This window comes from Arabidopsis lyrata (genome assembly GCF_000004255.2).
Source record: "Arabidopsis lyrata subsp. lyrata unplaced genomic scaffold ARALYscaffold_4, whole genome shotgun sequence".
Classification (NCBI taxonomy): domain Eukaryota; kingdom Viridiplantae; phylum Streptophyta; class Magnoliopsida; order Brassicales; family Brassicaceae; genus Arabidopsis; species Arabidopsis lyrata.
The window spans coordinates 1,396,510-1,420,926 of record NW_003302552.1 but is presented as its reverse complement, the minus strand read 5'-3'; the positions used below and the strand labels follow the sequence as shown (position 1 = coordinate 1,420,926).

The 24,417-nt window shown below is 31.0% G+C and overlaps 3 protein-coding genes, 1 long non-coding RNA gene and 1 other non-coding gene across 7 annotated transcripts; 2 read left to right on the top strand and 3 right to left on the bottom strand.

Annotated features, from left to right (window-relative positions):
* Positions 1–140: 140 nt before the first annotated feature.
* TRNAM-CAU lies at positions 141–212 on the top strand. The gene has a single exon. It is a non-coding gene; the product is annotated as a tRNA-Met (tRNA).
* Positions 213–756: 544 nt separating this feature from the next.
* Positions 757–6,284, bottom strand: LOC9316540 (serine carboxypeptidase-like 9). Its single transcript, XM_021027411.1, is given in 15 exon segments — positions 757–978; positions 1,083–1,128; positions 1,235–1,301; positions 1,304–1,347; positions 1,845–1,963; positions 2,062–2,133; positions 2,308–2,391; positions 2,528–2,614; positions 2,779–2,880; positions 2,954–2,991; positions 3,098–3,200; positions 5,549–5,668; positions 5,743–5,819; positions 5,901–6,046; positions 6,131–6,284. Coding segments are annotated over 15 exon segments (1,314 nt in total). The 5' UTR covers positions 6,259–6,284; the 3' UTR covers positions 757–897.
* Positions 6,285–9,409: 3,125 nt separating this feature from the next.
* Positions 9,410–11,658, top strand: LOC9314719. 3 transcript variants are annotated; one of them, XR_002332593.1, is made up of 3 exons: positions 9,410–10,047; positions 10,223–10,254; positions 10,473–10,922. It is a non-coding gene; the product is annotated as an uncharacterized LOC9314719 (long non-coding RNA). The 3 variants fall into 3 exon arrangements; XR_002332594.1 differs by lacking the exon at positions 10,223–10,254 and adding an exon at positions 11,307–11,658 and having other exon boundaries at positions 9,597–10,180; positions 10,473–10,748; XR_002332592.1 differs by lacking the exon at positions 10,223–10,254 and having other exon boundaries at positions 9,414–10,180.
* A 236-nt stretch (positions 11,659–11,894) lies between these two features.
* Positions 11,895–16,216, bottom strand: LOC9314718 (serine carboxypeptidase-like 10). Its single transcript, XM_002878605.2, has 14 exons — positions 16,033–16,216; positions 15,801–15,946; positions 15,647–15,723; positions 15,439–15,558; positions 15,137–15,239; positions 14,624–14,661; positions 14,418–14,519; positions 14,244–14,330; positions 14,067–14,150; positions 13,027–13,098; positions 12,836–12,954; positions 12,469–12,582; positions 12,328–12,373; positions 11,895–12,229 (listed from the first exon to the last, which is right to left on the bottom strand). The coding sequence occupies exons 1-14, from the start codon at positions 16,155–16,157 to the stop codon at positions 12,149–12,151; spliced, it is 1,314 nt and encodes a 437-aa protein (XP_002878651.1). The 5' UTR covers positions 16,158–16,216; the 3' UTR covers positions 11,895–12,148.
* A 1,370-nt stretch (positions 16,217–17,586) lies between these two features.
* On the bottom strand, positions 17,587–21,175 carry LOC9314717 (serine carboxypeptidase-like 8). The gene is made up of 14 exons (XM_021028388.1): positions 21,002–21,175; positions 20,783–20,928; positions 20,624–20,700; positions 20,434–20,553; positions 20,005–20,107; positions 19,866–19,903; positions 19,670–19,771; positions 19,390–19,476; positions 19,212–19,289; positions 18,926–18,997; positions 18,715–18,833; positions 18,128–18,241; positions 17,977–18,022; positions 17,587–17,887 (listed from the first exon to the last, which is right to left on the bottom strand). Exons 1-14 carry the CDS (start codon positions 21,124–21,126, stop codon positions 17,807–17,809), a joined length of 1,308 nt encoding a protein of 435 aa, XP_020884047.1. The 5' UTR covers positions 21,127–21,175; the 3' UTR covers positions 17,587–17,806.
* Positions 21,176–24,417: the final 3,242 nt, after the last annotated feature.

Genomic DNA, 24,417 nt, shown 5'->3' with positions numbered 1-24,417 from the left:
AGAAGAAAAAAAAAAAAAAAAAGGTGATGGTAAAATAGGGTTCCTTTATAAAGGGTTTCGGAAAAGAAAAAGCGTTTAGCTAAGAATGATTGTGGTATATTAACTTATAAATATAAGCAAGTGCTGATTTATTCAAGAAAATCAGAGTGGCGCAGCGGAAGCGTGGTGGGCCCATAACCCACAGGTCCCAGGATCGAAACCTGGCTCTGATAATTCGATTCTTTTTGCACGATTTACTTTTCATGCTGTTAAGTATGGGCCGGACCAGGCCCAAATTACAAAGTATCATCCTCAATACATTTTTCACCAAAAGATTCCACATGTTCTCATTTTTATGGTCTCTATTTCTTCATTTTCTTCTTCAAATTACTATCAGCTCACCCAAAATAGGTAAAGGGGTCAAAAACTTCTCAGGCTGCGTTAACCAACGTTACAACTTACAACGTTCTATTTTTTACGGATTCAAAACAAAACGACGAACCCATAACTTAACCTATTGACATGAAACACATATTCTAAGAATGGATTGCCCTTTTGATATGATAGGCTACCTTTTCCCTATCCCTTATGATTTTGGGGCTCTTAAGCCCAAGAACGACCAGTCTTGTGGTGGTACGGAAGACAGAGACACAAAGTTATGATATATCGAAGTATGTCTCTCTACCTTTTACATGGACTAATCCACTAATCTTTAATGAATTATGTTTGAAACCCATGAAACTTAACATAGGGTCGAGTTCTTTAACTCAAATAGAATGATTCAAATTCAAGTATGATATATTATCATGCATAAAAGTTCATTAACAAAAACTTCTCTGCAAACTTATTTATTATCACGCGGTGACCGACAAGGTTATGACAAGGAGACAAAAGGACAAAAGTCATGATGAGCCTCTATTACAAAGGCTGGCCACTGAGCCACCTTTGGAACATGATAGAACTCTCGTTTGGTAGATATTCTGCCGTGTGTCCACCTCCCTATAATCAAAACGCCCCCAAAAAAATTAAAATTACAATAGATTTTTCAAATGGAAATGCAATAAAAATAAAAATGTTAAGATGAAACAATTAAGAAGACTTGCTTTGACTGTAGCAAATGTCATCTTATTGGAAAAAGTTCTCGTGTATCTGTCAAGAAAAAGGCAAGAATGATTCTTACGTGAGTTTGAGAGGTTTTTGATACGTCTAGAAAATGAACAAGAGAGATCTAAAACAAAAATTGTATATATATTACCCAGCGATTTGATCTTTTATCATCCAAGGCCTCCAGTCATCAGTGATGGAGTAATTTAGAGATTTATCCAGGCCTGAGTTGCTTGGAAAGGCATTGTTATGTCATGATCACCACTGCTCACCATAAACCGCACAAATGAAACATCTATAAATTAATAAAATTTAGTAAAATACATTGGTCCCAATTTTATTAATTTATAGAGGTTTTACGGTAATTTGATAGAAACTAAAACACAAAAAACCATTTATAATTTGAATTTGTTTCGGTTCGGTTTGATTCAACTTCGGGTTGGTTTTTCAGTTTTGATTTGGTTTGATTGTACTTAGAAAAGTCATCTAAAATATACATATGGTTTTTAGTAAAAAAAAATTATTTACGTAATATGAATGTGCCTATAACTTAGAAAAATATTAAATTTTAATAAAATTTGGTTCATTCGGTTTAGTTTAGTTTGGGTACACTAAAATCTGTTTGCGTCTTTGTTTTATGGTTTTTTAACAATATTTTGGTTTCATTGTATTCGGTTTGGTCCGATCTCTCTCTGGTTATGGATTTTTTTTCGCACCCCTAGGAACAAGATCAGTATTTTAAAAGTAAATTTAACTCTAACCTGAAGATAAGAGATCGGTAGCCATTAATGCTGTTATTCATATGGTATGGTACACTGCTCATAATGTCGCGATTGTATGGAATACCACGATTATCTCGTATCCATTCTCCTATGCTCGCCTGTATAATAATATATAGTTAATAATTTAGGTTCTATAAAAATGTTCTATAATAGTTTCACGCTTTATCAATACTCTTAAAATAAAGTTGGTTTTTACATTAATAACATGAAGAGCTTTGCGAACGCTATCGGTATTGGCCCAACATTCAACGAGATGATACGGATAATACTGCAAAAGCAACCTTGTAAATATGTTTCTTTAAGATATCATAAATATTAAAAAATTTGGTGAACTATTTATCGAAATAAACGTATGTCAACTCATAATTGTCCATATTGATTCCTCTATTTTAATCTGATTCTTAGTTTTCATAACTAAAAAGATTGTAGAAAATTTACTTACATAGCAATCAGGAGATATGTGGATTGTGTTTGAGTCATCACAATCTGCTATTAATGTATGATGGCTATTTATTTTGTCAGTACACTTGTAAAGTAAAAATAAAAAAATCTGAGTTAGTGATTATATCAAGAGAAAATTACCAAGGGAAAAAAATCTGTAAGTGATTATATTAATTAACCAAGCAAAAAAGAAAACAAATTGACAAATTTCCAGTGTGTACCATATGGTATTCTTCAACAAGCTTCAAACATTCTGTGTTACGTGGATCCACATTGAAATAATTTCCCTTGCAGATTCTCTTCATTGACTGAAAGAAACAGAGTTTTGAACATTGTTATATCATTTGAGGCTTTGAAAAATGGTATGGTTAGATCCGGTTAGTAAAAGATAAAATTATAAGAGAGGATTTAAGTCAGGCCGAGACTCGAATCATAAAATAAAAACTCTCAATATGTGTTAATGATTTCATACCTTGTAGAGTTCATCAGAGATTAATGACATTCCATGAGCATATGGAATGCGAAAGTTTTGTTCAAATTCAATATGTGTTATCGGATTGCCGAGCACATAACCCTGTTTTTGGCAAGAATATTTTTTAGTCTTCGAAAAATATACATAATATAACAAGCAATTAAATATCAATGACCTGTAGATTTATAGGAGGGTTGCAACATATATAATTCCCTGCACCATAGTAGCTTTATTGTTAAAACGTGAGAGAAAAATCAATTAAACATTATTCAAATAAAAGTGTATGGGGATTGGTTGATATGATATAAAATCATCATACCATTTGAGATTTCTTGAACGAGGGCCGGAACAATCATGCCCGAATAAGAATCTCCTACAACGTAAAAAGGGTTGGAGAAAAACTGTGGATGCTTGCTTAGCCACTGCAAAACAAAAAGCTTTAGATGTTCTGTTTAATAAAATATTTAGGAAAACGTCTCTTTTAGTGGTATTTGTGGATTTTGCTATTTTGTCTTAAATATTTTAGATTTACTATTTTTCTCTATCTAAAAACACAATTTGACGTATTAATTTATTATGTTTATTTTTTCTTGTTTCAATTTATTTTAAGATTTAGTGTTTGTTGTTAAGTATGCATTTTATAAAACAAATTTACAAATGTATAGTTTTTAAAGTGACCAAAATGGCAAATCTAACATATTGAATCAATATGATAAATCCAAAAGATTTGGATGACAAAATGACAAAATCAGCAATAATCCCTGTTTTGATTAATTGATGAGCTTATAAGCTCGTAGAATACTAATAAACTCCTAAACTGTGTTATTTTTCGTTTAAATAAAAATTCAGAATTAATGTGTTAGACTTAGGGTGTGTTATTAGTTTGTGATTTAAATAGAGTTTTAGTACATTTAAATGTTATGTAGAATCTGTTGTTATTCAATCTAATTTATATAGAATTTTAAATAGAGTTTTATATGATTTTATTAAATTTATCAAAATTTCATATAAATTAGAAACCAATAACATTCCAAAACATATAAGAGACGGGATGGTTTTAAGTTTTAACAAGTTCGGTAAACTAGAGTGGTTAAGTCTGCTATAAGTTTTTTTTTATCAAGATGCACGTTGAATTATATGGATAATAATATTAAATGTGTTAAAATTCGAACAATTCACTTAAATAGTTAAAATAAGTTATATCGCTTATTAATTTAAACCAATGTTCTAAAATACAATCTGTAGGCCGTGTATACGTTGTACGGTGGAAAGCCGTACTGTATTATGGCTATACATTTGTTTAATATGGTGAAAGCTATACGGTCAGTATATACGACGATTATACGGTGAATTCCGCATATACGACGCTTTTTTTTAATGCTCAAAAATAAAAACTGTCATTTTATTAATGTTTGGAAAATGATTTAACAAAAATATTTAGTTTGGCTTTCAAAAATTAATCATAATAATTAACTTAAAAATAAATTTATTGTCATTCTTTTCTATTATTTTTATGCTTACTAGTTATTTACAATTTTAAATATTTTGTAAAGTTAAAATTTTATTATTTTTTGTATTCATGTATAGTATTCATCATGTTACTATATTTATGTTTATTATTATTATTATAATTTTTTAACTATATTGAATATTTTGACAAATTATATATATATATATATATATATATATATATTTTGACAAATTATATATATATTATTCACCGTATAGTCCCTGCATAAACGGCCGTATATACGTCTATACGCTATACGGTGTTCCGCCGTACGCCTAGTGTATATCGTATTTTAGAACACTGATTTTAACGGAAAAAAAATATTTTGAGATCTGTACGAATATCCAAACACCAAATTAGTAGTACTCGTACATGTCATTACTTTTACTCTTTATCTTAAGTTTTTTTTAACTTTAAAATTTATATGGCTCTTGAAGAATAACGAATGAAATAAGGTATTTTAGATGTTATTCCCTGAGATTCATTTTATTATGGTCTTATACTACTTAATGATCTCTACTCCATGTTTCTCCTTACACACGTTATTTATTGTTATTGTCTACATATTAATTGTGGAGATTTATGATAATAAACAAATGAATGAACCTTATCCCGACTACAAGGGTCGTATGATTAATATAATGGAATATACTATTGTCCAAAAATAAAACATTTAATGGAAAATAATAAATGGAAATTGACAAAAATACCTCCGTAAAATGTTTTTTTTTTTTCCAAAATTTGCACAATATTTAGAAAATTCCATAAATATCACCCTAAATCCTAAACAGAATAAGTAAGGATCAAACAAAATTAATGTTGATTAGGCAGGTTAATACTCTCTCCGTTTTTTTATAAGTGATGTTTTAAGCTTCTAATTTTGTTCTTAAATAGATGATGTTTTTAATTTTCAATTTTGAATGCAAAATTAATTTTTTTTATTGGTTTTGACGATTTATATCATGTAAATTATGTTTTAATTGGTTGATTAGATAATAAATGATGTTTTAATTTAGAAATAAACAAAAATTAAATGATTTCTTAATCTATGTGCATTCTCCTAAAACATCACTTAATAAATTAATCCACTCTGGTTTACGGAAAGCAATTTATTAGAATCAAATTAATAAATCTGTCAATCTCACTAGACATTGTCTAGTAGACATACGGAATTCACAGTGGTTGATTATCGTTTAAGTACATGAGCTTAGAGGCCCCATGAGAAATGCTTTAAAAAGACAGTTAAGTTTGTTTTATTACCTTTTGAAGAAACTCATGGATCCTCTTAACTTCACTTGTGTCACTAGTTTTTTCAATTGGAATTCTTGAGTAAGAGAAGCCAGATCCAACAGGCTGATCCAAGTATATTATGTTTGCCGTCTGAGAATATGATCCAAAACTTTAAAAGATCAAGAACTTTGTGATCCAATATGAAGATAAATACTTTATGCTACCTTTGTCCATGAATATGTAGTAGAGACCAAAGAAGGGACAGTGCCATTGTAAACCTCGTTCTTCAAAGCCAAAGGTCCTATTTGTTTTTTTATGTTTACCACTTTAAACAAATCAGTGAAAATAATGCTTACTGAAAGAAGAAATATTATAGGTTTACCGTTCTCAAAAAAAAGGCCACTGAGACAAGAACATCCAGGTCCACCATTTAACCATATAAGAAGAGGATCTTCTTCCAGGTTCTTCTCAGATTTGATGAAATAGTAGAAAAATTGCACATTCTCATCTTCACCAATACCAATGTACCTTCATTAATAAGAATGGCTAGTTGTTAACTCCATACTCACAACTCATAATGGTAAAAAGGAAGAGACTTAGCTTTTTACAAACCCGGTTTCGAGTTCGAAAGGAAGAGGGCCTTCAAAACCAGGAAGAAACTTGACGATAGAAGTAGAACCAGAATCAACATGACTCAAGACAAGTAGAAGAAGAAGCAGAAACTGTAGTGTCAAACTCATTCTCTTTTTGTTTCTAATGATTTAAGTTCTTTTAGCAAAGACAAATGGTTTTTATATACCAAATATTTGTTATATTTCTAGTGTTTTTGCTAATTCAGTAGTCGCTCCACGTTCAGTAGGCCCTCTTCGGTCGATAAATAATTGAGTTGGTTTAGACAATATAAAAATATCCTACTACTACTAATACTACTAGTTGAGAAGCCTAAAATAGAAAAACTAACTTAAAAGTTGTTAAAAATTATGTCACAATGCAATTGGTCGTCTCTAGTGAAATTTTTTTCAATAAACTCATTAAAGGTATAATTGTAATCACAAATGAATCAAAATTACGAAAACTAAATTAAAAACCAAATAAAAGGGCTTAAGGATTTCACCACCTATATATTTATCTAATTCATAATCTTGACACCTAATAAAAAAATTAAACTCATTGGATTATAAAATTTAATCCATAATCACTCTTTTATAAAACCAAAACAATCTTTTATCCACATTTAATTGTCAAATCCAAACCCTAACCCCTTTTTTATAAACTTAAACCGACATATAATTTCGTTTAATTATAAAATCTGAATCATAATCCTCTATTATAAATCCAAACCGACGACATATAACCTCGTCCTATAATTAATATAAATCACAAACAAAGTCACAAACAAAACCTTCGGAAACAAAAACAAGAGACATACAATACACAAACACTATCAAATAACATTATACAAAGTAAATATAAATAAAAACTAAAAACAAATTCTAAAAATATATTAAAGATCCTCCTATGCAACTCAAGTTTTACAAAAATTGTAACAATATTATTCACCCGCGATTACCGCGTGTTAGAACCTAGTTTAAAATTAATTTGCTTTGCCTGCTCCTCTAAAATTTAAATGTACAATCAATACTTTGTTTTTTCTTTCCTCTATCGCTACATATATAAACCTATCATATGTCAAACAGGCTGGTCCGCATCTATCTGAACCGGCCTGTGATGGGCATTATTTTTTGTTGGACCACGACGAATTAGCCTATTAGGACTGCGGGCAAAAAAATATGTCCAAGCCCGCTCTAGGGGTTACTGGACCGGCCGGCGGATTTAATTTTTATATTTTTGAAATAATTAAAAGATAAAAATTTTTCCTTAAAACTTAAACTAATAATTTTTCAAATTAATATAACTTTTAATATAATTATTTCATAAATATTAGAATTTATATAAATTAAAGTTCTTTATAAAATATTTATTTCTTTATATGATATATAAATTTTTATTAAATATTTGTAACACGCATGTCGACCCGCTAGCCGGTGGGCTGCCTGAATTTACCCACGAGACACGCTTCTAAACAGACTTAATATTTATATCCACATCTGCTGTATGGTTGGCTTGGCTAGGATCGACCCTTCGAGCATAGCTTGGTTCGTTTTGACATTTCTATCTATTAATAATGATTTTCCTACATTATACACAACTTGCGGATAGTGTTATCTGCAGTATTCTAAATACTGATAAGTTTTGACCAAAACTTGGTGTAAGAGTATTGGGTTTAAATGGTAACCCCATACAACTTCAATTTAATAGTTACTAATCACAAAAGTAATATTAAAAGTTTTACTAAAAATGTTACTGTCAGTTTTTTGTATAACTTTCATGTATCTGTTTTGTACAGCTTTACATTATTCCGTAAAAATTTACTGTTCCAGTTTACAATTAAAAAAATTGCACAGATTTATTTTAATTGGAGCCACTAAAAATCATTGTTATTCTAAAAATCCCCGCCTAGCCCCGATTACTCTCCGCTTAATCGCTAGGCCCACCCTATCCGCCTCGATTAATGACTAATCCCCTAAAAAATCAGTAACCCGATTATTCTCCGCCTAATCCGATTACTTCCCGCCTAATCCGATTATTTTCCACCTTATCTTATATACCCCGATTATTTTTTAGATTGCAAGTATAAAAAAAACCTTTCATTTTTGTTATTCAATCATTTGAATGGGGAGTTTGTGATGTTTTACAATAACGTGTGTTCAAATTTTAATAAAAATCATAAATTTGTAATAAAAATCATAAATTTTTATAATATTGGATTAATATATTTTAAAAATATTAAAATAACCCTAAAACTAATCCCCGATTAATCCCCGATTTTAATCTGATTTTCCGATTAATCGCTAGGCCCATGCTGAACGCCCGACTAGCGCCTAGCGATTTTTCAAACAAAGGTTCAAACAACGTGACTAAAAAGGAAAAAAAAAAACAAATACATTGGTCAATCACGTGACTAAAAGACTTCCACGTTAGTACATTGGTTTGTATTCATATAATCATTACACTTTCCACAAAATTTTAAAATCGATCCCCACCAGTGGCTGGTACAAAGTTTTCATGGCCCAAAATGTTTACATTTTGTTACTAAATATGTTAAAGAATAAATTACGGAAATGGGCATTATTTTCGATGAAAATTGTTGAAAACGGAACGTTTACCAAGACTTACTGATCTAAGTACTTTTAGTGAGAGGGAAAAGACGAATTTACCCTCAATATTCTTGTTTCTTCTCTCCCAAACTGCAGCTCTCTATTCTCTCTCTCTCTCGCATAAGTCAGTATCTCTTATACAGACACAAATTCGAACGAAATTTTTTAAGCTTTTCTTCAATCACAAAAATCTCATAAGAGATCTAAACAATGGAAACCAAAATCCTAATTTTTACAATCTTCTCGTCGTTATCTCTCTTAGATTCTTGATTGGAAAAATCAAGGAAAGCCAAATCTTCCTCCAAGTCTGACATGGTCTTTTATCGGTGATGGGTCGCCACTCTCTACTCAAACCGCCGATCCATCACACTTTTCTTTTAATTGGAGCCTTTGGGTTTAGTAGTTTCCCCTTAGGGTTTAGTTTCCTTAATTGAAAACAAAGTTAACTGAATTCGTAGAACTCATCGGAGATGGTGTTGGCTAGGAAAGCAAGGGTTGTGGTTGGGAGAGGAATCGAAAGTTAGGATTTGTTGTTCATATGTCAGTTGTCGGAGGAGAAGAACGAAAAAAAAGATGCAGAAACAAGGGCAAATATGTCTTTTTCTCAGGCCCATAAATGCCTAAAACCATAAGACCTGGTAAATAGTTCTCTTTTTGAAAGTTTAATTCCAAATTCGAACATATATTGTGAATAGTATCTTTGATTTTATGCTTTTTCTCCAAGATATTTTTCTAGATTTTTAAAATATTGGAGCCAAAAACCCTAGCATCATTCAGCGCTATAAATATCAACGTCATTCTCATTTCCAATTCATCACTCAAATTCCTCTTAGCTTAGCAACTCAATCGTAGTATTTTTCTTATGGTTGTGAGATTCTATAAGAAAACAATAAGTTTTTTTGTTATGTCTGATTAATTATCCATATAGGATTTATTTCTTATAAACGTTGTATTTAGCTTCATTGTTTAGAGTTACGAATTAGATGGATGAAGGTGGTATAACTAATATTTGATTTCTTTTGTTGTTGTTGGTGTGGTTCTTCTTTTGCGCAAGTAGCTTTAGTTCTTATTACAAGTCGGTTTTTATTGGTTATGTGCTTAGAAGAAGTTTGATCATTTGTTAGACAATTATTATTTTTGAATTTGGATTATCATGTTTTCCTTTTCATTGATTATGAGTTTTTTCTTCTTTGTGCTTCCTTATCGCTTCATTGTCAATCAATGGTAGAAGAGTTTCCTCATTTAACTTTACTTTGTGATTGTTATATGACTGTAGGAGTTTTCTCCAGCTGCGGGAAGGTACCATGTCATGTGGGTATCTTTCCTTGACTCGCTAAAGCTTCTCCTGATTCTATCTTGATCATTGTTTCTTATCATGTCGATGTTTTGACTTATGTTGCTTGGAAACTCTCTGGTTTTCCGGTGAATCGAATTCTTGGATCAGGTACTAATCTCAAATCATCTCGGTTCCGATTCTTAATTTCAGATCATCTCGATGTTAATGCTCTAGATGTACAGGTCAGTTCCAACCAAAATTAGGGATTTGTGTAATAAAGCTGTGCTTTTTTTGGTTAAAGATTGCGATTAAGGAGTGATTAGCTTGCTTTTATATGGTTTAGTTTGATAAAAAAATTTATGCTTTAGTGGTTTAATACTGCAGCTAAAGAAGTGTAGAGGAGTTTCACAGAGATTTTTTATCTCAAATACTGATGGTTCTTTGCCTTATTCGTTTGCAGGTTATCTTTTTTTTAACATTAAGAAAGAAGACATAGAGTTTGTAAACGAAAAGACAGCTGCTAAATATGGTTTAGTTGCAGCTCCTATTATTGTGGAAAAGACTGCGTCTTCCACAATGGTTGCGGAGCCAGTGGTGGTCAAGGCATGTGAGCCAATTCTGGAGAAACAACAACGTGAGCTCTTCAAATAGATGTTGGATGATAAAAAGAAAAGAAAATTCGAATAATGCAGAAGAGAAGAAACGGATTGACTAAGAGAAAGTGATTATGGGCAAGGTTAGTCAAATTTCAGCAAAGTATGAGTTCAAGTATATGAACATTTGAGTCCCCCTTTTTTTATCTCTCCACATAAGTATAGGCTCAAGTATATGAACACGTTTTATGTGTTCAGTTTTGTTGAATACTTATTTTTTATGAGTTTGAATTCTTTTTGTTACTTATGTTCTTGAACCAATCTATATCACATCATCCTCTTATTGTTTTATTATATGTAGTTATGTTTTTTAGGTTTTGGTTGTCTAAGTTGCAAGTTTTGATTAATTAATTTGGAGATTTTTATTGTCTTTTTTTTTTTTTTTTTTTTTGAGCAACATGGAGATTTTTATTGTCTAAGTTGCATGTTTGGTTTGTCTAAGCTATAGATTAAAAATTTTGGTGAATTAATTTGCAGAATTTGGTTGTTAAGTTACAAGTTTTGGTTTTTAAGTTGAAGGTTTGGTTTGAGAAATTGCAGGTTTTGGTTTCCTAATTATTAATTGTAGGTTTTGGTGAATGAATTTGCAGATTTTGGTTTGAAAAATTGCAGTTTTTGATTTTTTGAGTTATAAATTGCAGGTTTTGATTTGAGAAATTGCAGGTTTCTGCAAGGTTTGGTTTAAGAATATGAAGCATACCTTCTTCCATTAAATTAAGGATAATGAAGATGGATGTTGAGACTTTGAGTAGTTGCAGATTTTTGAGACTTTGAATTCATGTATCAATGTTCCAGTTTGTTTTTGCAATGTAAGCCATATCTTAACAAAGTTTAAAAATCTTGAGGTAGTTCTTTGTGAGGCAGAGTAAGTATTTCGACTCAGATATATTATCAGATGCAAAGATGGCTCCAAATCTTTCCCTAGAAACTGTATCATGATTTTATTACACCATTGGTTGTTTATTAACAAAATCAATGCAATTTTTTACACTATTACAACAATTACAAATATCAAACATTTCAACTTTTATTTTTAACATTTGTTCAATACTTTTACTATAGACTCATAATTTAACACAAAAAATACACGTAAGTTTTAACACTTTTATCATACCAACTTAAAATGGCTACTCCTAACTAATAATTAATCAACCACAAAAAACATATACCTAACACTGTGTGTTAAAATAATCACTTATACATTGTTAAATATATAAAACGCAAACCGAGATAAAAACCAACACCCGCGGTTTACCGCGGGTTGAATCCTAGTTAAAAGTAAAACACACAACACACAGAAATTTAACATTACATGAATAACACAAGAAAATGTAAGTAACATAACAAATAACAAAATAAAAGTTTAGGAACATAACAAATAAGAACAAATTTAGTTCAATTTTCTGTAAACATTTCAAAACAAAAATTGCGAGTAGTGTGAATATTAATCTACGTAATTCGTACAGGCAATGAGCCTCTATTATTACAAAGGTTGGCCACTGATCCACCTTTGGAACATGATAAAGGTCTCGTTTGGTAGATATTCTGCAGTGTGTCCACCTCCCTATAATCCAAACAGTCAAAAATATTAATACACTTTCATTGTTATGATGAAATGACAGAAAATAATGTTAAGTTGAAAATTGAAATAATAAGACTTGCTTTGATAGTAGCAAATGTCATCTTATTGGAATAAGTTCTCGTGTATCTGCCAAGAAAACAAAGGCAAGAATGATTTATACAGGACTTTGATAAGAAAATGAATGAACAAAAGAAAGCTAAAACAAGAAAGAATGTATATACCCAGCGATTTGATCCTTTATCATCCAAGGCCTCCAATCATGAATGATGGAGTAATTTAGAGATTTTATCCATGCTTGAGTTGCTTGGAAAGGCATTGTGATGTCATGATCACCACTGTTCACCATAAACCATACAATAAATCGTTTTGTATACATAATTCTGTTTCATTTAATTTCGTTTTGTTCGATATCTCTGGTTATAAATATTTTTTCTTGATTAATCCTGTTTGTAGTTGTATAGGGAACAAGATTAGGTTTTAAAAGTAATGAACTTTTTTGGTTAAATTTTAAATAAGTAATTTTTTTTTTTTTTTTTTGTGTTCACCCAAATAAGTAATGTTCTCTTAAAACATAATATTAACACAAACCTATAAATAAGAGATCGGTATCCACTGATGCTGTTATTCATATGATATGGTACGCTGCTTATAATGTTGTTATCGTATGAAATTGTCCAATTACATCGCTGCCATTGTCCTTTAGTTCCCTGTAATTGTAGATAGTTAATAACCTTAAACCTCTGTTTTTTTAAAAGATCTTAAACCAAGTTAGCATATACCTTTCTAACATGAAGAGCTTCACGAACTCTCTCGTTGTTGGCCCAACATTCAATGAGAAAATACAGATAATACTGCAAAAGCAACCTTGTATAAGGATTTGTCTATAAATAATTTTACATAATGGATAATCCATTTTTATTAAGTTCTTAGCTTTATAGTTAAAAAGCATGTAAATCTGTAGGTACTTTGATTTAAAACTAATTAGAAAATTTGTCAAAATTTTTGATCATACATATTGTGTAAATTTTTCTCTAAAAGTTTTTATTTGAATATTACTATATTTTCCTCTATCGGTTTAACTATTAACCGCTAAAGGTAGAATAAATGAATGGGATCCCAACTTTTAAGACGTTTTTACTTAAATAAAATAAATCAGGAGGAAGGTTTGGGCAACAAAATTGGTAATCGAATAACCAACCGAACCGAACCAAAAAAATCCGAACCGTATCCAAACTGAAGTTTTTTAAATAACCGAATAGTTAGTAAAATTTTCTATCCAAACTAACGGAAACCAAACCGATAACTAAAAGTTAACCGAAATATCTAAAAATCTAGAAAATATCCAAAAATAATACCTAAAACTATAATTATAAACTTAAAATATTAATTATTTTTAAAATCAAAACAATCAAATACTTTAAATAATAAAAATATCCAAATGTTGTTAGTTATATTTGTCCACAAAATTGAACCAAATTTTAATTTTCCTTCTAATATTTGTTTTTCTTTGTATTTTTTTCAGTTAGTTTCAGTTATATTCCGTTAATTTCGGTTATTTTGGGTAAAAAATCAAACCAAACCAAACCGAACCTGATACAATTTTGGTTAGTTACGGTAATCTATTCAAATATCTGAATCGAACCAACCGAAAAGTAACCAAATCGATCCGAACCGAAATTCCTAAAATATCCGATAGTTATTATATTACCATATCCGAACTAACCGAAACCAAACGCAACCGAACCGAACCGAACGGTTAACCGAATGACCAGGCCTAGACAAGAGATGTTATTCCATGGAGGAAAGATATAATACTTACATAGCAATCAGGAGATGTTATTCCATGCCCTTTTTTATCGCAATCTGGTATTAATATATGTTGTGTATTTATTTTGTCAGTGCACTGTACATAAACAAAACAAAACAAAAATCTGAATTAGAGATGATATTTATTACCAAGGGAAAACAAACATGGACCAAATTTAAGAGTGTGTACCTTATGGTATTCTTCAACAAGTTTCAAACACTTTGTGTTACGTGGATCCACATTTTCATAATTTCCTTTGCAGGTTCTCTTCAATGACTGCAATTGTTTTTAACATTGTTATATCATTTGAGGCTTCAAAAATGACAAATTTAAATCCAGATTGTAACGGATAAAAATATATACCTCGTAGAGTTCATCAGAAATTAATGACATTCCATGAGCAAACGGAATACGATAGTTTTTTTCATGTTCAGCATATGTTATGGGGTTTCCGAGCACGTAACCCTGTTTTTGGTAATAAAAATGGAGGAAGTTATAAGTATGAATCATTAGTGTTAGTACTTTGAACATATATACAAAATATAAGAAATGATAATATAATCAATGACCTGTAGATTTATAAGAGGTTTGCAACATATATAATTTCCTGCATCATAATGTCGATATTGTTAAAAAGTGATAGGATATCAGCTAAACGATTTTCGAAGAAATGTGTATGAGAACACTATTAATGAAAACAATATCCCACATCGGAAGTTGGACAAGAATCCTGACAGTATATATAAGATATGAGTCAATCCACTTATTGCCAATTGGTTTTGAATTGGAGGCGCATATTCTAATATGGTATCAGAGTCCGATCTGCACATTGTGCAGCCCGATCTACAATCGGTCAGACCCAAAATTGGTCCACCGATCCTTGTCTAAAATACTGAGATCAGTGATTATAGAACCATCATTTCGAGGGGACGTATTAGGGATAACAATATCTCAAATCGAAAGTTGGACAAGAATCTTGACAGTATATATAAGATGTCGGTCAATCCACTCAATTGTTTTTGAGTTGGAAGCCCATATTCTAATAAAAATAATATACCTTTTGATTTGATAAAACAACATACCTTTTGAGATCTCTTGAACGAGTGCCGGAACAATCATACCGGAATAAGAATCTCCCGTGACGTAAAAAGGGTTGGAGAAAAACTGTGGATGTTTGCTAAGCCACTGCGCAAAAAAAAATGGTTATGTTTTAGTTGATGAGCATAATGAGTTCGGCTAATCGGTGTGATTAAGTCCTACATCTCATCAAGATCGATATCCTAGAGTCCATTTTCTTTTTTTCAATATTAATCAATAACTTTACATTACGAGAATTACAACATACACAAGAGCTTTAAAGATACACCTAATCTTGTCTTATTACCTTTTGAAGAAACTCATGGATCCTCTTAACTTCACTTGTGTCACTAGTTTTTTCAATTGGAGTTCTTGAGTAGGAGAAACCAGATCCAACAGGCTGATCCAAGTATATTATGTTTGCCATCTGAGAAAAAAATCCAAAATTTTAAATGATCAAGAATAGATTATTGGGGTTTGTGATCTAATATGAACATATATATACTTAATGCTACCTTTGTCCATGAATATGTAGTAGAGAACAAAGAAGGGGTACTTCCATTATAAACCGCTGACTTCAAAGCCACCGGTCCTAAAAATTTATTTTCCTCACTTAAAACAACTCATTGAAAATAATGCTTAGCTAAAGAATAAATATTATAGATTTACCATTCTCAAAAAGAAGGCCACCGAGAGAAGAACATCCAGGTCCTCCATCTAACCATAGAAGAAGAGGGTCTTCTCTTGGATTGTTTTCAGATTTGATGAAGTAGTAGAAAAATTGGATGTCCTCGTCCTCTCCAATACCGATGTACCTTCATTCATAAGAATGGCTAATTTACTAACTCCAAACTCACAACACATAGTTTCATTGGTAAAAAGGAAGAGACATTTTACAAACCCGGTTTCGAGTTCGAAAGGAAGACTGCCTTCCAAACCAGGAAGAGACTTGACTATATTGGCAGAATCAACATGATGACTCAAGACAAGCAGAAGCAGAAACAAATGCTTTAGTGTCAAACCCATTTTCTTTTAGTTTCTAAATATGGTGTCCTTTTACGGGAAAAAATGATATTTATAATCATTAGGAAAAACATAAGTTAGATAGCGTTTTGCTAATTCACTAGTCGCTCAACGTTAAGTAGGCTCTCTTCAAATTTTGTTTTGTGTGGAACAACCAATTCGGGAAGTCACGTGGTTGGTGCAGCAACCATCACATCAAGTATTAAATCATTTGTTTTACATTGGTTTTTATTATATCTATCATTACACTTTCCACAAAATTTGAAAAGCGTGACATCTCCGCATCATGTAGGGACATTGCTTTTGTGGCTAAAATTTGAGCAAATCGCCCAGTACTAGACATCAATAATGGACATTGCTCAAACTCGGTCGAAAGTTTTCTGTTGCCCAAACAAATTTTAAAATATAATCAATATCAAAAGACTACAAAAACTAATTTATTCATCATTCTTTTGACAGGAAAATTTGTTTAGGTTGTATAAAAGGGGGAAATGCCAGAAATACCAAACTTTCAGAATTTGTCAAAAAAAATATCAAACTTTTCCATTTGAAAAGGAAAATATTATTAAAAACGTTCTGAGTGGTTTAAACCTATAAATATTTTTGCTCCCATAGTAGACCTTCGAAATACACTCCCTAAAAGCAAATTTTCATCTGAGTTATCGTTGCAATTAAAACTAGCGGAATAATTAGCTTAATTATATAACTGGTCATGTTAATTTAGGTAAATACGTGGCTTTATACTTCTTTAGGTAAAAAACATAAAGAAAAGAAAAATTATTCTGCTTCCTCTTAGCACCGTATATATTAACATGAAGAGCCTCTACTACTTTATGCGAAAACTTTGAGCCGGTCCATGGCATGAAAGAGAGAGAGAGAGAGTTCTTACGAGAGATGAGTCCCTTTTGTACAAAAAACATATAGTTCATAAGAACACAAACCAAAACAAAAGATTTTTACCTTACTAAAATCCTAGAAGGACAAATAAAAAAAAAACATGAGTTTTACATCAAAACATAAAGCTTTTTAAGATTGAGAAAAACTTGTATCAATCGCTAACGTCTGTTTGTAACACCACTAACAGCAACATAACGTATTAAATTTTAAGAAAGTCTAGAAGTATGTTAACTCTTTTGACGGGTGATAATTTCGTATTTTGTTTGTTTCAGAAGAATTTAATATGGAAAGTTTGGTGATTTCATTGTTGATTTTAAAATTAGAAAGATTTTTTTTTTAAGTTGGGAAATTAGGATGACAATGAAATAACCGGATTAACCATATTGAATCTGAAAATGCCCACCCCTAAAATCAGCACAATAAACTAAACTTTACAATGTAAGTAGGCAAGAAGTAATTTAAATTACAAATGTTTTTATGGATTGATTAAGAAAATATTTATACCAAGTAAATAGGATCATAACACTACTAAACATGTGACCAAATTTTTTTTTATTAAATACCCAAATTAAATGTAAAAGGAATTTGCACAACGCTCAATAATAATCTGGATTACACAAAAACACATAAAATGTAACATTGCCCGCAAAAAATGCAACAAATCAAACAACAAAAACATTTCACAACAAACAACTGCGGTTAACGTGGATATATTACTTGGTAGATAATTTATAAGTGAACATCATGAGCCTTTATTACAGAAGTTGGCCACTGATCCACCTTTGGAACATGATAAAGGTCTCGTTTGGTCTATACTCTGCCGTGTGTCCACCTCCCTATAATCGAAATGCTCAAAACACTTGTAAAAAACACTCTTATTGGAATAAGCTGAAACTATATACTTACTTTGAAACTATATACTTACTTTGATAGTAGCAAATGTCATCTTATTGGAATAAGCTCTCGTGTATCTGTAACAAAAAAAAAAATTTACGTAAGTTCATAAGGTTTAGAGATATAACTACAAAATAAATATACAAGAGAGATCTAAAACAGGAAAGACATAAATATATTACCCAGCAATTTGATTGTTTATCATCCAAGGCCTCCAGTTATGAATGGGGGAGTAATTGAGAGATCTTATCCACGCTTGAGTTGCAAGAAAAGGGACCGCAATGTCATGATCACCACTGTTCACCATAAATCACACAAGTTGTATAAAACCTCAGTTTACGGTTTTGTTTTTGATATGATTCATTTGGTTTTATAGAAACAAAATCCAAATAAAAATCATCTGTAACTCCATTTGGTTTTGGTTCAGTTTGACAAAATCTCTCTATTCCGTTGTCGCTTGAAAAATAATTAAAATTTTTATAATAATTTGAACAAATTTGATATGTATGTAATCTATGTGTCTATTTCAAACAAGGATGTAACTTTAAATTATTAAATTTTAGTTTGGTTATATTACACTAAATCTATGTTTCGGTTTTAATTTGTTTTTGGGTTTTAAAACTTTAACACCTACCATTTGGGAAATTGTTATATTTGGTTGGATTTAATTTCACCTGGTTCGATCTCTCAGCTTATAAAATTTTGCCCAATCCTACTAGTAGTTGTATAAAATTAGCTTTTAAAAAGAAGATTTAGGTTTAAATCAAACCTATAAATAAGAGATCGGTATCCTCTTATGCTGTTATTCATGTGATATGGTATGCTGCTTTCGATGTCGTGATTGTATGGAATAGTCCGATTACATCGCGCCCATTTTCCTTTACTCCCCTGTAACCATAGATCGTCCTTAATTTAAATTTAAAAACTTTCTTTATATCAGCTTACTTTATCAATGATCTTAATTTAAACTTGGCATATACCTTTTTAATTTGAAGAGCTTCACGAACGCTCTCATCGTTGGCCCAACATTCAATGAGATGATACGGATAGTACTGCAAAAGCAACCTTGTAAATATGTTTCTTCGAAATATCAAAATATAATTATATCCACACATGGTTTTACATTTGAAAGTCATCCATTTTTAGTAGGTCCATAGTTTTTATAACTAAAAAGATGGTAGAAGCCTATGTATTTTTTATCATATATAAATAGGTTTACAAAATTTGTCAAAAAAAAATATTTCGGAGGCAAGAGGTATTACTTACATAACAATCAGGAGATGTTACATTGGTTACATCGCAATCTGGTGTTAATATATGATGGATATTTATTTTGTCAGTGCACTGTGAATAAACAAAAATCGTAATTAGTAATGACATATACTACAATAAAAAAAAAAAAAAAAAAAAAAAGAGCATCGACCAAATTTCTGAGTGCGTGTACCTTATGGTATTCTTCAGTAAGTTTCAAACATTTTGTGTTAGATGGATCCACATTGTAATAATTTCCATTGCAGCTTCTCTTCATTGGCTATATAAGAAAGTTTTAGACATTATTATTATTCTTTTTGATAAAAGTTTCGAACAGTGTTATATCGTTTGAGGCTTCAATCCTGTTCTTAAAGGATAGAAAAATTAACAGTAAAACATATAGCAAGACTCGACTCGTCACGTCAAATATAAAACTCTCTAGTGAAAAGATAAGCATGCCATATATTTCATACCTCATAGATCTCATCGGAGATTAAACCCATGCCATAAGCATATAGAATGCGGAAGTTTTGTTCAAAGTCCATATATGTTACAGGGTTTCCAAGCATATAACCCTGTTTTTTTTTCGGTGAAAAAACATATATTACTATCAATTTTTAGTGCTCGAAAAAGTATGCATAATATAAGAAGCAATCAAATATCAATGACCTGTAGATTTATAGGAGGTTCGCAACATATATAGTTTCCTGCATCGTAGTGTGGATATTGTTTAAAAGTGAGACAAAATGGATTAAATGATATTTCGAAGAAAAGTGGACGGTAATTGACTAATATGATAAAAACATACCTTGTGAGATTTCTTGAACGAGGGCAGGGACAATCATACCGGAATAAGAATCTCCGACAACATAAAAAGGATTGATGAAGTATTGTGGATGCCTCCTTAGCCACTACACAAAACAAAAAAAAAATGGTCTCTAGATGTTGATGTTGTAATCAATGAGACAATCGTTCGCAAAATATATCAATAAAACCCAAACCGCTTGGTTCAAATAAAAAAAGCAGAATGTGTAAAGCTTGGATTGGATCACATGGAAATCAAATGAGATGGGTGGGTTTTAACGAGTCTAGCTAACCAATGTGGTTAAGACTACAACCGGAAATTACTATAGTCAATAACTTTACACTAAGAGAATTACAACATACACAAGCAATTAAATGCAAAGAGGAGAAAAATTAAATGCTTTTAAAAAGTACTTAAAGTTTCTCTTATTACCTTTTGAAGAAACTCATGGGTCCTCTTTACTTCACTTATGTCACCAGTTTTATCAATTGGAGTTTTTGAGTAGGAGAAGCCAGATCCTACTGGCTGATCCAAGAATATTATGTTTGCCATCTGAGAAAATGATACAAAATTTAAAAAGACTGAAGAATATATCTAGACAAATGAACATACTATCGGCTACCTTTGTCCATGAATATGTAGTAGAGAACAAAGAAGGAGCACTTCCATTGTACACCTCGAACTTCAAACCCACCGGTCCTATTTTTTTTTTTTTTTTTATCACTTTAAATAAGTCGGTGAAAATAATGCTTAGTGAAAGAAGAAATATTATAAGATTTACCGTTCTCAAAAAGAATACCACCGAGACAAGAACATCCAGGTCCTCCATTTAACCATATAAGAAGAGGATCTTCTTTTGGATTGTTCTCAGATTTAATGAAATAGTAGAAAAATTGCACATTCTCGTCCTCACCAATACCAATGTACCTTCATTAAGAAGAATGCCTAATTATAACACATAATTGCATTGGTTAAAACAAAAAGAAGACATTTTACAAACCCGGTTTCAAGTTCGAAAGGAAGAGGGCCTTCAAAACCAGGAAGAAACTTGACAATAGAGGCACAATAAACATGATGACAGAAGACAAGTAGAAGCAGAAGCAGAAACTTTATTTTCAATCTCATTATATTCTGAATTCTCTTTGGCTAAAGATTACTCCGTTTAGGGAAAGACATAGGATCTTTATAAAATAATGATAATATAGGTACGTTGCTTTTGCAAAATATTGACACCACATGGATAAGGTAGGGTCGTTGCTTTTACTGCTCTTGATTTTGTTCATACCCCTTTACACTTGGGTGATCCAAAATTTTGGTGGGACCCAAGCAAAAATTATTAATATGGTATTTATATTTATTAATATAGCTAACAGATAATAAACTTACTAATTTGTCTATTTTATAAGAAAACATAAGGTTCGATTGGTAACACAAAACTATACAAATTTTTTAGTTGTAAGCTAGAATGGTAAATTTGTATGGAATAGTGCAAAACTATAAGAAAGAGTGATACAAAAAAGCTCGAAAAAACTGTGAATAACGTTTTTGGTAACGCTTTTGTGATTGATAACTGTTAAAGCGGTATGTCATGTACCACAATGGTAGATGGTTACCAATCAAAACTATAGTTAGATTGTTTAAGAGAAAAATACTCTAAAATAGCATTAAAATAGTATTTGTGTTATTTGTGAGAATTGTCCTTATTTAAAATGTATTTTGTTTACTTGGTTAATCAATAGTTAGTCATATATATAATGGTATAGTAAGAAAGAAAAACATGGGTGAAAAAAAGGAAGAGAAGAAAGAAAAACATGCAAATAATGGACCTCATAGTCATACTCATAAACTATTTATGAATCTTGAAAAAACGATTACTGCGAAATATATACTAGTAATACTTTAATATAAAGGCTCTTTTTTCATTTTAACATGTGAGGACTGCGGTTGCTTCACAAGTTTTGTTTTTTGTTATTAGAGTTTTTTTGTTAATTACAATTTTTTGTTATTAGAGTTTCATTGCAGTAACGTTTTTGGTATAGTAAAGTAACTTTTTTTTTTTTTTTTTAGTAAAGAAGTAACTTTTTGTGTAGGTTTTTTCTTTTTCTTTTAATCAACCGTAATAGAAGGATCTAATATTGGGATATGAGGTAGATTATGTCATATAAAACCTAATAAAATTAGTTATATATATGTAAATCATTGATTTAATAACAAAAGTTGACTCCGTTCGTACTTTGACATGGTATCAGAGCTTAAATCCTAATTAGTTGTTTTTTTTTTTGCATGTTCTTTGCCTAGTTGAATCCGATCTTTTTCTCGGATTCATCTTTTTGTTTAGTTGATTACGAGCTATTTGCTCGACGTTGTTTGTCAACATGTTTTTTTTTGTTAAGAGCCAACTGCTCTTCGTTTCTCTTTTGTTACGATTCAAACCAATTGTTTGATTTCGAGTTTTCTTTTGTGATTTGCTATGGCTGACAATTTGTGTCTTTCTTGGTCTTTATTATGGGTTATGAGGGAAGCAAAATGCAATAATGACACGAAGCATGGTGTCAAATCTGTACACGTATGTGTTTGACATTATCTTCTTCTTTTTTGTTTTTTGACTAACTTTTGTGCCTTTGACGCAATAGTGACATGAAGCATTCTTGCTTTCTTCTATAGAGGCAATGCCAACTTTTACTTGTGATTAGAGTTGTTGTTTCTGGATAACTTTTTCTCTTACACATCATGCTTGTATATTTAAATAGAGAGTACTATCTTGGTTGTCCTGATATGACTATGTGGAAAAGATGATACCTGGAATTGAAGCTCTCAATATCAAAGGAAAAAATATGTTTGTTGTGTTGTTACTGCATTGTTGGAAATGTTACAAGTGTAACTACACTGTTGAAATCATTTCATTAAAATATATTTCAATTACTTCTAGTTTATACCGATTTTGATAGGATTGGGCATAAATACTCGTTACTTACCTCGTACCCGTTACTTGCCTCGTACTCGCCTTGAAAAAACAAGTACTTCTCGTTGGCAAGCTGGTAACAAGTATCATAATTTTATTATTTGCAAGTCCAAGCAAGCCAAGGATCAAGTCTTAAAAAAAAAATCATTATCCGGCTTGTTTGACTTGGTACTCGTTTTAATATAGAAAGAACTTTAATAACTTATTTGAATTTACATATTTATAGTTTATAACTTACAAAAACAAAAATTGAAAAGATAAAAAAAATTAGAACTTTGAATGTTTTGAGATTTATATTGTATGAAAATGTTTTTCTATTCAAGTATTTTAGTTTAAGTAGCAAGTATCTTACAAGTAACAAGTCGGATCAAATTATTTTGCAAATAATAAGGTAAGGCAAATTACTTGCAAGTAATCAGATTTTAGACGAGTACGTACTTGCTTCGGACAAGGTAAGTATCAAGTTCAAAAATCAATTACTTGAACGGACCAAAGTGGATCACAGATACTTGAAAATTAGCAAATATTTGTCTTGTGCCTAAGTCTAAATTTTGATACACTTGGCGAAAAGCCAAAAGCATGTGTCGCTGCCTCCAACAAAGAGTACTGTATAGAATTCTGAATTATGTACCTGGATGTTGTTTATGTGAAATCCTTAAGTGATACAAAATAGCCATCTATGCATTTTTTTGGAGCTCTTTATTACTTGTTAGGAGCTTCAAATTTATAATAAAAATTCATCCGGATGGATAGAAAGATGCTTTGTGACATCGTCTTGGCTAGTAATAGTTTGTAGTTGAAGCGTTTGGCTGATCTAACTAGCAATGGAAACTTTAATTCCATCATCACTATGTCATGTTTTGTGTCATGAACCTGCATATACCTTGCTCACGCATTGTAAACCGAATTTTAATCGAATCAAATAAAAATAAATCAAACTGAAATTACTTTGGTAAAAGTTTGGTTACAGCTTTACGAAAACCGGATTAACGAAACAGAACATGAAAATGTTCATATCCAATGTTTGTTGTATAATAAATTAAACTGCAGACAACAGAGGCAAGCCATTATATAATTAAGCCTTTTTTTTTTGTAAACTATACACTGTAAAGTTTTTTGAAATTCTAGGATACGTTTCCAGTCGAGCTATCGAACTCTGGTTTACAAACAAATATCGGTTTCATTCTATTTGATTCAATTTGGTTTTGTTCGAATTTCTCTTGTTACAAAAATTTCGTCCACCCCTAATTGTAGTTGTATAGGGAATAGATATATTCAGTTCTTAAAACGTAGATCTAACTCTAACCTAAAAATAAGAGATCGGTAGCCATTAATGATGTTATTTAGATGGTATGGTACACTGCTTTTATTGTCATCATTGTATGACAAAATCCGGGAAGTGGTATGATCAATATTCTAAATGCAGCCTAACAAAAAAAAAAAAAAAATCTGCA